Raw genomic sequence first — 18,585 nt, 5'->3', positions numbered from 1 at the left:
CTATTTTGAATAGTTTTCTCTCCCAGGAGCTAGTCTTCAAGTGACTTAGGTAAGGCAAGTCATGAAGCAGGATCCATGAGTGCATGCCACCCTGTAGAGAGGTTGTCTGAGAGAAGAAATATAGACATTGTAAATAATCCACTTTTTTGTTTTTGTATTATATTTTTCTGATAATTTTTAATGGCAAAAATTTCAGGAATTTCTCAGGTGACTTCAGTGGGAAAGAACATGAGTTGAGAAAGCTCAGAGAGTCATAGAAGAGGTGGTGTGGTCCTAACCATCTCTCTTGAAACCCCAGGATTTTTCAATGAACTTGGGAGAGAGTGAGTTCTGATTGGAAGTTTCAGGACTATGAGTTTGACAAACAGTTCCTGTTACAGATTTTTCTTCTGAGACAGGAATCATGGAAAATGCTAAGGGGTGATATTTAACTGATTTTAATTCTGTTATTGTGCTTATTCTGTATTCATATTTGACACCAAGATGACAGAAAAGGAGACTCCCCTGCTCTCATTCTCTCACAGAAACAAGGTACCCCCAGCAACAAAACTGATCCTAAGAAAACAGAGATCTATGAACTGCTTGATACAAAATTCAAATTCATTGTTTTGAAGCTCAATGACCTACAAGAGAATGCAGAGAGACAAATAAACACAAGTATACATGAACAATTATAGACAAAACTATAAAAATGAGAAAATGAGGAGCTTCATAAAGAACTAGAAAACATAAAAAAAAGAAAAAGAACTAACAGAAATTCTGGAGCTCAAGGATTCAATAATTGAATTAAAAATCCAAAGGAAAGCATCAAGTAAACTCTATCATGGAAATCAAAGAACCAGTAAGCTTGAAGACATTCCATTTGATATTATCAAGTTAGAAAAACAAAAAGATTAGAAAGATGGTAACGATAACCCTATGTGCAAGACAGAAAAAGAGACACAGATGCATAGAAAAGACTTTTGGACTCTATGGGAGAGGTGAGGGTGGGATGAGCTGAGAGAACAGCATCAAAACGTATATATTATCAAGTGTGAAACAGATCACCAGTCCAGGTTGGATGCATGAGACAAGTACTCGGGGCTGGTGCACTGGGATGACCCAGAGGGATGGGATGGGGAGGGAGGTGGGAGGGGTGTTCAGGATGGAGAACACATGTAAATCCATGGCTGATTCATGTCAATGTATGGCAAAACCACTACAATATTGTAAAGTAATTAGCCTCCAACTAATAAAAATAATTGGGAAAAAAATAAGAAAAAAAAATAAAGCAAAAAACAAAAAGAAAGTACAGTGAACTGAATACATAGCACATATGGGATATCACTATATATATATATATGTATGTATTTGAGGATCCCAGTAGGAAAAAAGAAAGGAGCAGAAAGTTTATTCAAAGGAATAATAACTGAGAAATTCCCAAATCTAGGGAGAGAAATGGACATCTTGACTCATGAGGCCCATGCGTTCCCAAATAGGTGGAACCCAAAGAGATCCACACCAAGACACATTATGATTAAATTACCAAAATTTAAAGACAAAGAAAAATTTTTGAAAACAGAAAAAAAACAGTGACTTGTCACTTTCTTTTTTCCTACTGGGATCCTCAAATATATATATATATATATATAATATATATATTGTGGTATCCCATCTGTGCTATGTATTCTGTTCACTGTACTTAAAGAAAAAAAACCTTTAAAACTAGAAACTTTGAAGGCCAAGAGAGCAGGATGATACATCAAAACTACCACAAGAAAAAAAAACCCTGCCAACCCAAACATCAAAACTTTACCTGGCTAAACCGTCCTTCAAAAATGGAGGTTATATATATATACACACACAAAAGGGTTTCCTATGTAGTGGTAAAGAATCAGCCTGCCAATGCAGGAGATACAGGTTCAATCCCAACCACCACCACCACAAAACAACAAATGCATATTATTATATGTTATGTAATACATGTGTGTGTGTATATGCTATATACTGTATACATACTACATATACATTTGTGTGTGTGTGTGTGTGTGTGTGTGTGTGTTAGTTGTTCAGTCATGTCCAACTCTTTGTGAGCCCATGGACTGTAGCCCACCAGGCTCCTCTGTCCACGGAATTCTGTAGGCAAGAATACTAGAGTGGGTAGACAATCCCTTTTCCAGGGGGTCCTCCCAACCCAGGGATCAAACCTGGGTCTCCTGCACTGAAGGCAGATTTTTTACCATTTGAGCCACCAGGGAAGCATATATATATATGTATATGTATATATATATATATATATATATATATGTATGTATATGTATATATATACACATACATCATTTCAGTTCAGTCGCTCAGTCATGTCCGACTCTTTGCGACACCGTGAATCACAGCACACCAGGCCTCCCTGTCGATCACCAGCTCCTGGAATTCACCCAAACTCATGTGCATCGAGTCAGTGATGCCATCCAACTATCTCATCCTCTGTTGTCCCCTTCTCCTCCTGCCCTCAATCCCTCCCAGCATCATGGTCTTTTCTAATGAGTCAGCTCTTCACATGAGGTGGCCAAAGTATTGGAGTTTCAGCCTCAGCATCAGTCCTTCTGATGAACACCCAGGACTGATCTCCTTCAGGATGGACTGGTTGGATCTCCTTGCAGTCCAAGGGACTCTCAAGAATCTTCTCCAACACCACAGTTCAAAAGCATTAATTCTTCAGCACTCAGCTTTCTTCACAGTGCAGCTCTCACATCCATACATGACCACTGGAAAAACCATAGCCTTGACTAGACGGACCTTTGTTGGCAAATATCTCTGCTTTTTAATATGCTATCTAGGTTGGTCATAACTTTTCCCCCAGGGACTACGTGTCTTTTAATTTCATGGCTGCAATCACCATCTGCAGTGATTTTGGAGCCCAAAAAAGTAAAGTCTGACACTGTTTCCACTGTTTCCCCATCATTTGCCATGAAGTGATGGGACCAGATGCCATGATCTTAGTTTTCTGAATGTTGAGCTTTAAGCCAACTTTTTCACTCTCCTCTTTCACTTTCATCAAAAGGCCTTTTATTTCCTCTTCACTTTCTGCCATAAAGGTGGTGTCATCTGTATATCTGAGGTTATTGATATTTCTCCCAGCAATCTTGATTCCAGCTTGTGCTTCTTCCAGCCCAGCATTTCTCATGAGGTAATCTGCATATAAGTTAAATAGGCAGGGTGACAATATACAGCCTTGACATACTCCTTTTCCTATTTGGAATCAGTCTGTTGTTCCACGTCCAGTTCTAACTGTTGCTTCCTGACCTTCATACAGGTTTCTCAAGAGGCAGGTCAGGTGGTCTGGTATTCCCATCTCTTGAATTTTCCACAGTTTGTTGTGATCCACACAGTCAAAGTTTTTGGCATAGTCAATAAAGCAAAAATAGATGTTTTTCTGGAACTCTCTTGCTTTTTCGATGATCCATTGAATGTTGGCAATTTGATCTCTGGTTCCTCTGCCTTTTCTAAAACAAGCTTGAACATCTGAAAGTTCATGGTTCATGCATTGCTGAAGCCTGGCTTGGAGAATTTTGAGCATTACTTTGCTAGTGTGTGAGATGAGTGCAATTGTGTGGTAGTTTGAGCATTCTTTGGCATTGTCTTTCTTTGGGATTGGAATGAAAACTGACCTTTTCCAGCCATGTGGCCACTGCTGAGTTTTCCAAATTTGCTGGCATATTGAGTACAGCACTTTCACAGCATCATCTTTCAGGATTTGAAATAGCTCAACTGGAATTCCATAACCTCCACTAGCTTTGTTCATAGTGATGCTTTAAGCATATATATATGTATATATATACACACACACACACACACACACATATATGTGTGTGTGTGTGTGTATATATATATATATATATATATATATATATATATGACAAGCATAATCTGAGGGATTTCATCATCACTACATTACCAAAGTGCTAAAAGTAGTTCTTCAAGTTTAAATGAATAAACAAAACAATGATACAAAAGTATCTTCACATAAGAAAGTGTAAACCTTACTGGTAAATCTAGAGAGAAAAACAGAATATTGTAATACCGTAATAGTGGTACATAACTTGCTTTTAACATTATATATAAATATAAATCAAAAGACCGTCATAAGACTAACTATAATTACAGAAAGCTGCTGTTGGAAACACATTATAGAAACAAGCAAAATCTGACATCAATCACTTCAAGTGTAGGGGAGGAGTGAAATGCAGTTTCTGCATGCTATTGAAATTAAGTTGTTTTCATAACAGTACTTAACTTCTGCTGTAAACTGTTATAGTTATAAAATGTTTGATACAAGTTCCATGGTAACTACAATAAAAAGTATAGTACATACACACAGAAAAAGAGAAATTAATCAGAGCATACCACTATAAGAAATCATCAAGCCACAAATACAACACAGAAGAAAGCAGGAGCAAGAAACTATACAACAATGAATAAACTGGTAATGTAAGTCCTTGCCTTTCAATATGATTATAAATGTAAATATATCACACTTTCCAATCAAATATATAGATAATCTAAATAGATTAAAAGTAAGATCTAACTACATACTGCATATAAGAGACTCACTTTAGATTTCATGACTCAGGAAGCCTGAAAGTGAACAGGTGGAGAAAGAGATGCCATGCAAATAATAGCCAAAAGAGATCAAAGTCAGGTAAAAGAGACTTTAAGTCAAAAACTGTCACAAGAGACAGTTCAACTGAAAGATATAGCAACTACATATATGCACGGAACATTATAGCATTTCAGTATACAAGACAGCATGGACAGCTTTTAAGGGAGAAGTAGAAGCGATATATTAACAGTAGAAAACTTCAATATCCTACTCTCTATAATTAATTGATCATTCAAACAGAAAATCAATATGCATTCTTCTCAAACACACATGGAATATTTTATATTCCATGGATATATACATGTCTTTATATATGTATAAATATAAAGGATAAATACAAGTCTTTGGTGGTATCATGGGTGTAGTAGTAGTAAAAATATAGAAGATAGCAGTAGTAATATCTAAGGTACAAGAAAACAGAATATATCTGTGCAAACAGTACAGTTTACCCACATAAAGGGAAATGCATGGAAAGAGATGGAAAGCAAATGTAAAAATAACAACCATGGTTATCTGTGAATAGAGGTATCATGGGTGATTTTTTTCTTCTTTACACTTTTGTGTAGATTACACATTTTCTACAATGAGTGTGTTATTGTGATTAAAAAAAAAAAAACTTGTATTTAGGCTGCAGACAAGTCTTAACAAATTCAAGAAAATTTGAATCATTCCAAGTATCTTTTCTGAACACAATGGAATGAAACTAAAAGTCAATAGTGATAAGAAAACAAAAAAATCATGAATAGATTGAAAGTAAACAATATACATATTTTAGATTGTATTTTAGGATTGTACTTTCTATATCTATAATGAATGCCATTAGGTTTTTGAGAGGGATTGCATAAAACCTGTAAATCACTTTGAGTGGTATAGACATTTTAACAATATTGATTCTTCCAATCCATGAACACAAGATACTTTTTCACTTATCTATATCTTCATTAATTTCTTTCCTATATGTTTTATAATTTGAAAAAAGGTGGCATGCTGCCAAAAAAGAGGGAGAAGGGAGTAAGAAGAAGGAAGCAAAAATCAAGTAAGGCCTAAATTGTAGAGTTCTGAGTTTCAAAAACCTCAATCTGTATAAAAATGCACAAGCATTTGGGGAAAATAATTGTCAAATTAGTAATTAGCATATTTTGTTGCACTCTGCTTCTCTTATATGCCACCTAACTGTTCCATCCTTTCTCATTTCTCCCACTTCAGAGAAGCAAACACAATTTTAAAAAATATGGATGGATGGCAAACAAAATGGAAAAAGGAAAGCAACTCCTGTAGAAGTGGAGTGTAATTTGAGTATGTGGCAATTAAAAGTGGGATAACAAGAGGTTTTGAAGCTAAAGAAGTGAAACTAAAATAAAAATTTATCACTTTGCCACCCAAGGAACATATTTTGAAAAGAATTCAATGTAGTGCAATGGAAAACATTGTATGATTCATCAAGTGCAATTCCCTGCTATCAGACTCTTTTCTGATTATTTATTGCTAGAATTCTTTCTGTTAAATGACTGCCTAGCAATGCCCAACTTCCAATCCAAAAGCTACAAGACTTTCTGAAAAAGAAAAATATAACTCATAGCAAAATTTTAAAAGAGCAGTCACTGTAAATAGATTCAAGAATTACAGAAATTATTTAACTGACTGCTAATATTTTAAGACATTAACATAAAAATGCTTTTTATGTAGCAAAAAAAATAATAAAGCAGAGGCAAAAAAGAACCAAATGGAGTTTCTAAAACTGAAAAATCAATATATGTAATGAAAAATTATCTGGATTAACATAAAAAGAAATTAGATACGGCAGAACAAAAAAAGGGGGTGGGGAAATTAAGCACATATCAATAGAGACTATTCAAACTGAAGCAGAGAGGAAAAAAGGCAGAAAACAAAGCATGAATGGAAACTCTGGCACTTGGTACAAGAATAAATCATGCAAAAATATGTGTATTTGGAGACTCAGAATAAGGGATGAGTAGAAAACTAGTTGTAAATAATGGATGAAATTTTTCCAAATTTAATGAAAGCTATAAACCAAACCAAAAAGCTAAACAAACTTTAAAAGATAAAAATAAGGAAAACTACCTCAGACATTTGAAAATATAATTGTGGAAAACCAGTGATAACCCCCCCCAAAAAAAATCCTAGAAGCACCCATGAAATATTGACATGTTATGTAAAGAGGTACAAAAATAAGTATTACTGGCTATTTATTAGAGGCAATGCTAGCCATAAAGGGAAAGGAAAGTTGCTCAGTTGTGCCCGACTCTTTGTGACCCCATGGACAGTAGCCTGCACCAATTTCTTCCATCCATGGGATTTTCTAGGCAAGAATACTGGAGTGGGTTGCCGTTTCCTTCTCCAGGGAATCTTGCCAACCCAGGGACCGAACCCAGGTCTCCCACATTGTAGACAGACACTTTACCGTCTGAGCCACCAGGGAAGTCCTAGCCATAGACCAATGTGAAAGCATCTTTAAGGTAGTGTGGCGAAATTTTCTAAACTAGAATTCAGTCACCAGTGAAAATATTTTTTAAAATTATTAACAGTTAAAATGTTTTCATATTAAAAAGATGATAGAATTTGAGGCCACCAGACCATCAATACACAAAAAATGTTACAGTAAGGTATTCAAGCTAAAGGAAAATGCCCAAAGCAATGAAGACTGCTCTAAACAATAATTCTGTAGGTAAATACAAAAACTATTGCACATTTTTGAAATAATAGAATATTTAAGGCAAAAATAGCCACAACGTTTTATAAGATTTATTAATTTGTTTCAGTATTTGTTAAGTGACAAGCTATTATTTTAAGGGCTCCCCTGATAGTTCAGTTGGTAAAGAATACACCTGCAATGCAGAAGACCCTGATTCAATTCCTGAGTTGGGAAGATGTGCTGGAAAAAGGATAGGCTACCCACTACAGTATTCTTAGGCTTCCCTTGTTAGAATTGTAAAGAATCCACCTGCTATGTGGGAGACCTGGGTTTGTTCACTGGGTTGGGAAATCCCCTGGAGAACGGAAAGGCTAACCCACTCTAGTATTCTGGCCTGGAGAATTCCATGGACTGTATAGTCCATGGGGTCACAAAGAGTTGGACATGACTGAGTGATTTTCAGTTTTCACTTATCATTTAAGGTAAAATGTGCAAGATGGAAGAGTACAAGGACTTCAGCTCACCTCCTCTCACAAAAGCACCAAAATCACAACTAAGTGCTGAACAGCAGTTAAAAAAGCATGAACACTATCAAAAAAGATACTCTACATCCAAAGACAATGAAGAAGCCACAGTAAGATGGTAGGAGGGGTGAATTTACAATATAATCAAATCTCATACCCACCAGGTAAGTGATCCACAACCTGGAAAATAATTATGTGACAGACCCCCCCACACAGAATGTTTCTGAAACTGAGGTCAAGCTCCCCCACCCTGGGGGTCTGGCATAAGGAAGAGCAGCCCTGAGAGCACTTGATTTTGAAGGCCAAGGGGCTTGATCATAGGAACTCCACAGGAACAAGGGAAGTGAAGTGAAGTGAAAGTTGCTCAGTCATGTCCAACCCTTTGTGACCCCATGAACTATAGCCTGTCAGGCTCCTCTGTCCATGGAACTCTCCAGGCCAGAATACTGCAGTGGATAACCTTTCCCTCCTCCAGGGGATCTTTTCAACCCGGGGACTGAACCCAGGTCTCCCACACTGCAGGCAGGTTCTTTGCTGTCTGAGCCACCAGGAAAGCCCAAGAATACTGCAATGGGTAACCTATACCTTCTCCAGAAGATCTTCCCAACCCAGGAATTGAACCAGGATCTCCTGCATTGTAGGCAGATTCTTTACCAGCTGAGCTACCAGGGAAGCCCACTGGGGCCCAGAGAAAAAGTCATGACTTCACAGAAGTGAAGACCAGACCTACCTTCTTGTCTTATAAGGTCTTCTGGGGAGGTGGGGGCAGCTGTGGCTCACTGCAGGGACAAGGACATTGGTGGCAGAGGTATCAGGGAGTACTCAATGGTGTGAGCTCCCCTGAATGCTGCCATTTTGAAACCAAGACCTGGCCCCACCCAACAGCCTGCAGATTCCAGTGCTGGGATGCCTAAGGTCAAACAACCCACAAGGCAGGAACACAGCCCTGCCCATTAGCGGATAGGCAGTCTAAACTCTTCCTGAGGTTATTGATATTTCTCCCAGCAATCTTGATTCCAGCTTGTGCTGGAATCAGCAACCTCAGATATGCACATGACACCACCCTTATGGCAGAAAGCGAAGAAGAACTAAAGAACCTCTTGATAAAAGTGAAAGAGGAAAGTGAAAAAGTTGGTTTAAAACTCAACATTCAGAAAACTAAGATCATGGCATCCGTGTCCCATTACTTCATGGCAAATAGATGGGGAAACAGTGGAAACAGTGACAGACTTTATTTTGGGGGGGCTCCAAAATCACTGCAGATGGTAACTGCAGCCATGAAATTAAAAAACGCTTATTCCTTGGAAGAAAAATTATGACCAACCTAGACGGCATACTAAAAAGCAGAGACATTACTTTGCCAACAAAGATCTATCTGGTCAAGGCTATGGTTTTTCCAGTAGTCATGTATGGATGTGAGCGTTGGACTGTAAAGAATGCTGAGCACGAAAGGATTGATGCTTTTGAGCTGTGGTGTTAGAGAAGACTCTTGAGAGTCCCTTGGACTGCAAGGAGATAAAATCAGTCCATCCTAAAGGAAATCAGTCCTGAATATTCATTGGAAAGACTGATGTCTCTTATGATCCTTTGTATTTCAGTGTTGTCTGTTGTGATCTCTCCATTTTCATTTCTAATTTTGTTGAGTTGGTTCTTCTCCCTTTGTTTCTTGATGAATCTGGCTAATGGTTTGTCAATTTTATTTACCTTTTCAAAAAACCAGCTTTTAGCTTTGTTGATTTTTGCTATGGTCTCTTTTGTTTCTTTTGCATTTATTTCTGCCCTAATTTTTAAGATTCCTTTCCTTCTACTAACCCTGGGGTTCTTCATTTCTTCCTTCTCTAGTTGCTTTAGGTGTAGAGTTGAAGCTAAAACTTCAACTTTGGCCACATGATGCAAAGAGCTGACTCATTTGAAAAGACCCTGATGATGGGAAAGATTGAAGGCAGGAGGAGAAGGGGATGACAGAGGATGAGATGGTTGGATGGCATCATTGACTCAATAGATATGAGTTTGAGTAAACTCCAGGAGTTGGTGATGGACAGGGAGGCCTGTCATGCTGCAGTCCATGAGGTCACAAAGATTCTGACATGACTGAGTGACTGAACTGAACTGAAACTCTTCCTGAGCTCACAGCTGCCTCTATAGACATCTTTTGACACGGCCCCACACACAGAAGATCAAGAACTAGCTCCATCCACTAGTCATCAGACACCAGTCACTCCCACCAGGAAGCCTGCACAAGCCTCTAGATGAGTCTCACCCACCAGGGGGCAGACACCAAAAGGAAGAAGAAGGACAATCCTCCAGCCTGTGGAAGAATGACCATAAACACAGAAAGTTAGATAAAATGAGATAGCAGAAGAATATATTCCAGAAAAAGAAAAACAAGATAAAATCCCAGAAGAAGAACTAAGTGAAGTTGAAATAGGCAATCTGCCTGAGAAAGAATGCAGAATAATGATAGTAAAGGTGATCCAAGATTTCAGAAAAACAATGGAGGCATGGAATGAGATTATACAAGAAATGTTTAACAGAGAGCTAGAAGATATACAGAACTGAGTTGAAGAATACAGTAAAAGAAATGAAAAATATACTAGAAGGAACCAATAGCAGAATAAATGAGGCAGAAAAACAGATAAGTGAGCTAGAAGAAAGAATGGTGAATATCACTGTTGTAGGACAGAAAAAAGAATGTTAAAATGTGAGGACAATCTTTGGGACAACATTAAGAAACCTCTGGGACAACATTAAATGCACAAACATGCACATTTTAGGGGCCCCTGAAGGAGAAGAGGTCTGAGAAAATATTTGAAGAGATAATAGCTGAAAATTTCCCTAATATGGGAAGGGAAATAGCCACTGAAGTCCAGTATAAACCCAAGAAGGCACATATCAAGACACACATTAATCAAACTGACAAAAGTTAAAGACAAAGAGAAACTATTAAAAGCAACAAATAACTTACAAGGAATCCTCATATGTTTATCAGCTGATTTTTCAGCAGATACTTTGCAGGTCAAAAGAGAGTGGCATGATATATTTAAACTGATAAAAGGGGGAAACCTACCATCAGAAATCCTCTACCCAGCAAGGCTCTTGTTCAGTTTCTATGGAGAAATCAAAAGTTTTACAGACAAGAAAAAGCTAAAAGAATTCAACACCACTAAACCAGCTTACAACAAATGCTAAAGGAACTTCTCTAGGAAGAAAATAAGGCCGTAGAAGAAAAAAGAAAATTATGAATGAGAAAGCATGCCAGTAAAGGCAAACATACAGTAAAGGTAGGAAAACATTCACACACAAATATGATACCAAAACTAGCAATCAGGAGGAGAGTTAAAATGCAGACTATTGGAAATGCATTGGAAACTAAGAGACCAGCAACCTACAATAGACTGCATATCAAAACCTCATGGAAACAACAAACCAAAACTCTATACATTCACACAAAAAGAAAAGAAATCCAAACACAGTATTAAAGATAGCCATCAAATTATAAGAGAAGAGAATCAAAGAGGAAGGGAAGAAAAAAAGACCTACCAACAAAATACAAAGCAATTAACAGAATGTCAGTAAGAACACACGTATCTATAATTACCTTAAATGTAAACTGACTCAGTACTCCAACCAAAAGACATAGACTGGCTGGATGAAAACAAAAACAAGACCCATTTATATGTATTGTCACTTGTCCATGGGTCCTCACACTCCATTTTGGGGGCACCACTGCTTGGATCAGCGGGTTCTATTGGCACCTCCCCCAGACACCCACCTGCTGACACTCTGTCTCTATAAGACCTGTGAGTGTAATAAACTCACATCTCTCCTTACCTGAACCTCTCATATATCCCCTCTTAGAGCTGCACTCATCTGACCATCCCATGAAAGAATACAACAAGCTACCATGATGAACCTATTTAATGTAGGTTCAACCAGGCAGTTGTACCTGTATGAAATATTTGGCCTCACCTCCCTGCCTCCTATGACATATCACACATACCTGAAGGGCCCAGTTACTGATGGATCTGGAGCCTTTACTTCCAGGTCCAAGCAAGCCCTTCTGTTCCCTTCAACACCTGATGCTCTAGGAATAACTGTGTGACTGGAATCTTCACCCAAGAATGTACTAAAGGCTGTGATCTGTATTCTCATAGTTACTTTGGGAATGAGACTGAGGCTTTGCTTGCTGGTTATTCCATCCTATATCAGACAGGACTTACCTGAGCAGACTGCTCCAGCATCATGGTCATGGGAATAACCCTGAGGACGATAGTCTTTCACTTTAAGATACCTACACTGCCTCAGAGCTGACTCTGTCCCTTTGCAGGAAATATAAGCAAACCAAATGGGGCCAGCTGCTGGTCCAAAATAAGATCCTTGGGGAGCATCAATAGCAGCTCCACACCCCAGCTGTCTGCACACGACAGCTGCCTCTTCTAAGCTCCACTTGTAATCATTCACCGTGCCCCATTTTCCTTGTTGTTTCACTTCCACTCTCCCCTCACAGTGGTGACCTCCATTCATCAGCCTCAGATTCACAGCTGTAAGAGACACAGACACAGGACACAAGAGAGATTTTAGGATACCATGCAGTAGTATACTGGCAAGTGATTAAAAAAAAAAAAAAAATGAATACTCTGACCTCTGAAAAAGAAAATCCTTGTGAATAGCATTTCTTGACTTCTGTGGTATAAATATTCCTACAATGGCCAACTCAAAGCTCCCAATGTGCCATCACTGAACCTAGAGCAGGAAAGGAGGCACCAGGTATTTCCCATGAGCCTGCAGAACCAGCTCCAGGGACACCACCGAGGACAGGCCTTCAGAGACTCTGGATGCTGCCCTCCCTGTAGATGTGCCCAAGGCTACTAGGGCCCAGCTTCCCCATCTCAGTTACAGTTCATGGCCCAGGATCTGGGGAGGAATCCTCCCTCTCCTTCCCTGTCCATAAGGAGCATCTCATGCAGCCTAGGAACAGAGGGCTGGGTAACAGGCTCTAAAGTGTCCCAGTTATTCCTTTTGCCTGGTATTCACATCTTTGTGTAATCCCCACACTGGAATGTACATAGTAACATGCACATAACAAATAGAATATGGCAAAAATGATGAGATGTCACTGAAGAGATTATGCTTCAAGATGACTCTGGTTTTTCCTTTGGTGACCTATCTTGCTCTCTCTCTTGCTCTGAATATGCCAACTGCCACATGTGAACTACTTATTGAGAGACCCTTGTGACAAGGAAAGGAGGCAGGCCCCAAGCCAACAGCCAGCAAGGGACTGAGTCTCTTAGTTCAACAGTCCACCAAGGTCTGGATGCTGCCAACATCCAAGTGAGTACATTTGAGTGATAACAAGCCCTAGTTGAATTTTCAGATGATTGCATCCTTGCAAGATATCATGAGTCAGAGAACCCAGATAGGACATGTCAATTTCTGGCCCACGAAAGTGTGAGATACTAGGTATTTGCTCACTTAAGCTGGCAAGTTCAGAACTAATTTGTTGCTCAACGACATATAACTAATGCATGGCTTCCCTCCAGAGTCAGCAGACAGGGATCAATAAGCTGGGGGGTTATACACGAGCCCTCACTGCTTCACCCAGATGAGACTTCTTTCTGTGTGAACAGGTCTGCTGCCTGGTCCCACCTGGAATTGGGACCCAAACCATTTCTCTCTGTCACATCAGGTCTCACCCCATGTCCCAGGCTCTTGCCTTCCTGTTGGGAACTGAGCAGTGAGTTTCCATGAATCAGCTCCATTAGCTTTTAACTCGGGTCAGAAAATGAGAATCTTTCTTATAGTCTAAGGAGAAGTGGTCCCTGGCATACAATTCACACTGCTCAGGTCTATGACCCACCCCACGTGCTCTCACTCTGGAAACAGAAGTGGTGCATCACAGAGGGAACATCTGGGGAAATGCTGAACTGGAGAAGATCATGGTGTGTAGTTGGCTCAGGCAGGTGGCCACAACAAGATATCATATGCTGACTGGTTAAACAACAAAAATGTATTTATCTTATCACAGTTCTGGAGGCTGGTAAGTCAAGATCAAGCTGCTGGCAAGGCTGTGTTCATTACGAGACTTCTGCTCTTGGCTTGCAGGCCATGGCTCCCTCACTGTGTGCTCACCTGGTCTTTCCTCAGGACAGGTACACAGGGAGAAAGGGAGAGAGATCTGCAAAAGAGGGAGGGAGATCTACCTCTTCTTCTTCTTCTTATAATGTCACCTATTAGATTAGGGCCACATCCTTATATCTTATTTAACATTGGTGGTGGTTTAGTCACTAAGTCATGTCCAACTCTTGCAACCTCATGGACTATAGCCTGCCAGGCTCCTCTGACCATGGAATTTCCCAGGCAAGAATACTGGAGTGGATAGCCATTTCCTTCTCCAGGGCATCTTCCCAACCCAAGGATCAAACTCACCTCTCCTGCATTGGCAAGAGGATTCTTTATCACTGAGCCACCAGGGAAGCCTATTTAACCTCAGTTACTTCCTAAAGACCCCATTTCCAGTGGAGTCTAACTAGGGCCTAGGATTCAACATATTAATTATGGAACGATACAGTTCAGTCATAGACCTGGAGAGGTCCAGGTCTTTTTAAGTACTGTAAACACAGAATATAATAAGACAATGTCCTTGCCTGCATGTAGTTTTTATCTAGTTCATGACACAAACAAGGAGATGATTTCATTACTGTGAAAAGCTCTAGATTTTCTCAGTAATGATGGGGTTGCTTATTGAGGCTATTTCCTCTGTTGAAAAAGTATAATTAATTTACTAAAATTATCTTAAAAGCATTAAAGACCTGATAAAGTAGGAAGGGAAAATTGGGCCAACTCTGAAGGGAATATGTAAATTCACTGAGACTCAAAGAAATAGAAAACATAAAAAAGAAAAGAAAGAAAGAAAAACTAACCAGAAATTCTGGAGCTGAATAATATAATTAGTGAACTGAAGAATTCTATACAGAGCATCAAAAACAGTCTTGACCATCAGAGAAGTAGAAATATCATATGACATCCCTTATATATGAATCTGAAAAGAAACGAAAAAGTGGACTTATTTACAAAACAGAAACAGACTCACAGATCTAGAAAACTGAACTCGTGTTTGTTAAGGGGAAGTAATAGGGTGAAGGGAGAGTTAGGGAGTTTGGGATCAATTCCTACACACTGCTATATTTAAAGTGGATAATCAACAAGGACCTACTATACAGCACAGGGAACTCTACTGAGTTCTACTGCCATCTACTGTGGCAGCCTGGATGGGAGGGTAGTTTAGGAGAGAATGGATACACGGATCTGTGTGGCTGTTTCCTTGCTGTTCACCTGAAACTATCATAACATTGTTAATTGGCTATGTTCATTGTTCAGTGTAGTGGGAATTCCTAATAATGTACTTTCACAGCCTTGAGAAATTTCACAGAAATTGCACCTGGAAAAACAGCAGATATTAAGAAACTGTGTTTTTCTTAAGAATAATCTCCTTGTTACAAACCCCAAGGCCAGACCCAGAAGTGAGTATGACTGGGATCAAGAAAGCATGGACCTTGGAACAGCAGGTCAGCATCAGGCATGAATGCTGCCTACACACTTGCTGATTGTTCCTGAGACTAGCCCAAAAGGGAACAGTCTGGAGTAAAAACAAGGAGATCCAGACTATGTCAGTGTAGAGTCTTGGAAAAAATAAGATCAAAAAAGGCAAAGATGGGCACAATAAAGGACAGAAATAGTATGGACCTAACAGAAGCAGAAGATATTAAGAAGAGGTGGGAAGAATACACAGAAGAAATATACAACAAAGATCTTCATGAGCCAGACAGTCACAGTGGTGTAATCACCAACCTAGAGCCAGACATCCTGGAATGTGAAGTCAAGTGGGCCTTAGGAAGCATCACTACAAACAAAGCTAGTGGAGGTGATGGAATTTCAGCTGAGCTATTTCAAATCCTAAAAGATGATGCTGTGAAAGTGCTGTACTCAATATGCCAGCAAATTTGGAAAACTCAGCAGTGGTCACAGGACTGGAAAGGGTCAGTTTTCATTGCAATCCCAAAGAAAGTCAGTGCCAAAGAATACTCAAACTACTGCACAATTCCACTCATCTTACATGCCTCCCTGATGGCTCAGATGGTAAAACGTCTGCCTGCAATGCAGGAGACCTGGGTTCGATCCCTGGGTTGGGAAGATCCCCTGGAGAGGGAAATGGCAACCCACTCCAGTACTCTTGCCTAAAAAATTCCATAGACAGAGAAGCCTTGTAGGCTACAGTCCATGGTGTCACAAAGAGTCGGACACGACTGAGCGACTTCACTCACTCACTCATGTGCTAGTAAAGTAATGCTCAAATTCTCCGAGCCAGGCTTCAACAGTAAGTGAACCGTGAACTTCCAGATGTTCAAGCTGGATTTAGAAAAGGCAGAGGAACCAGAGATCAAATTGTCAGCATCCGTTGGACGATCGAAAAAGTTAGCTCCAGAAAAACATCTGCTTTATTGACTATGCCAAAGGCTCTGACTGTGTGGACCACAACAAACTGTGGAAAATTCTGAAAGAAATGGGAATACCAGACCACCTGACCTGCCTCTTGAGAAATCTACATGCAGGTCAGGAAGCAACAGTTAGAACTGGACATGGAACAACAGACTGGTTCCAAATAAGGAAAGGAGTATGTCAAGGCTGTATATTATCACCCTGCTTATTTAACTTATATGCAGAATACATCATGAGAAATGCTGGACTGGACAAAGCACAAGCCAAAATCAAGATTCTGGGAGAAATATCAATAACCTCAGATACACAGATGACACCACCCTTAAGGCAGAAAGCAAAGAAGAACTAAAGAGCCTCTTGATGAAAATGAAAGAGAGTGAAAAAGTTGGCTTAAAACTCAGCATTCAGAAAACTAAGATCATGGCATCTGGTCCCATCACTTCGTGGCAAATAGATGGGGAAACAGTGACAGACTTTATTTTGGGGGGCTCCAAAATCACTGCAGATGGTGACTCCAGCCATGAAATTAAAGCTTGCTCCTTGGAAGAAAAGTTATGACCAACCTAGACAGCATATTAAAAGCAGAAACATTACTTTACCAACAAAGGTCCGTCTAGTCAAAGCTATGGTTTTTCCAGTAGTCATGTATGGATGTGAGAGTTGGACTATAAAGAAAACTGAGCACTGAAGATGTCAGGGAGTGTTTAACAGGAGGATTCCTACGTGCTGTCTCTCATGAGCCCTTTGATCCTTTTCAAGCAGAGCAGCACACTTCTCCCAGGAACTGAGGTCATTATGTGAGACAAGCTTGGATCTCCTTTAGTAAACATTCTCTTTACGACAAAACTGCTTAGTCTCGCTCCCCTTTCTTGAGATATGGATTGTCTCCTAACCTTGTGACCATTAATATCCCTTGTTCCCTTGGTAACAGTTGCTGTACATTTTGTTTTCTGATCTTTGTCATTGTTGAAAAAAATTTCTTGTACCACAGCCTATATATACTCACAGAAAAATTATTAAAGCACCTTTGCTCCATCAGAGCTTGGGTCCCTGTGTCTTTTTTGTCTCTCTGTTTCTCTGTCTCTCTCTGTCTCTCTGTCTGTCTGTCTGTCTGTCTGTCTGTCTCTCTCTCTCTCTCTCTCTCTCTCTCGGGCTTCTAAGACCCTCTCAAGAAGGCGCTCTGTGCCTTCACCCCCTCAAGAGGGCACCTGGTGCCTTCATGAGCGATGCAAGCCCTGTGTCAAGGGCTTTATTGGTTTTCTGCGTAAACCAGGGAATATCAGCTTCTTTCTCTCTTTTACTTTCTTATCATCGACTCTGGACTACCAGGTTCCGGTCCATTAAAGGACCCCAGCATGAAGAATTGATGATTTTGAGCTGTGATGTTGGAGAAGACTCTTGAGAGTCCCTTGGACTGCAAGGAGATAAAATCAGTCCATCCTAAAGCAAACCAGTCCTGAATATTCATTGGAAGCTGCAACTCCAATACTTTGGCCACTTGATGCAAAAAACTGACTCATTTGAAAAGACCTTGATGCTGGGAAAGATTGAAGGTGGGAGGAGAAGGGGATGACAGAAGATGAGGTGGTTAGATGGCATCACCGACTTAATGGACATGAGTTTGAGTAAACTCCAGGAGTTGGTGACGGACAGGGAGGTCTGTCGTGCTGCAGTCCATGGGGTCACAAAGAGTCAGACATGACTGAGCGACTGAACTGAACTGAACTGAGTCTGCAATTAGGAATAAAAGCTGAATTCAGAGTGGACACTGTGCCTTAGTCCAACAGAGGCTGCAGGCCCCCTGACCCATTGCACCAGATTTCATGTCCTGTCTTCATTTTCATCACTCACTCCAGGACCATTAGGGCAACAGTTCAGTCACCCAGTCATGTCCAATTCTTTGCGACCCCATGGACTACAGCACCCTGTCCCTCATGGTCTCCCAGAGTTTGACCTAGTTCGTGTTCATTGCATTAGTGATTCAGTCCAGTCATCTCATCCTCTGATGCCCTCTTCTCCTTCTGCCCTCAATCTTTCCCAGCATCAGGGACCTTTCCAATGAGTTGTTTGTTCACATCAGATGACCAAAATCCTGGAGCTTCAGCTTTAGCATCAGTCCTTCCAGTGAATATTCAGGGTCGATCTCCCTTAAGGTTGACTGGTTTGATCTCCTTGCTGTCCAAAGGACTTTCAAGAGTCTTCTTCAGAACCACAGTTTGAAAGCATCAATTCCTTGGCATTTTGGCTTCTTTATGGTCCAGCTCTCGCAACCA

At 40.0% G+C, this 18,585-nt stretch overlaps 1 protein-coding gene across 1 annotated transcript in view; it reads right to left on the bottom strand.

Annotated features, from left to right (window-relative positions):
• Positions 1-18,585, bottom strand: part of LOC133043047 (uncharacterized) — a 121,186-nt gene that overhangs the window by 29,958 nt on the left and 72,643 nt on the right. The window contains 1 exon segment of the mRNA XM_061123936.1: positions 12,037-12,357. Coding sequence (XP_060979919.1) covers positions 12,037-12,357 — 321 coding nt within the window.

Source organism: Dama dama, chromosome 22 (genome assembly GCF_033118175.1).
Source record: "Dama dama isolate Ldn47 chromosome 22, ASM3311817v1, whole genome shotgun sequence".
NCBI lineage: Eukaryota > Metazoa > Chordata > Mammalia > Artiodactyla > Cervidae > Dama > Dama dama.
This window is presented reverse-complemented; position numbering and strand designations above follow the sequence as displayed.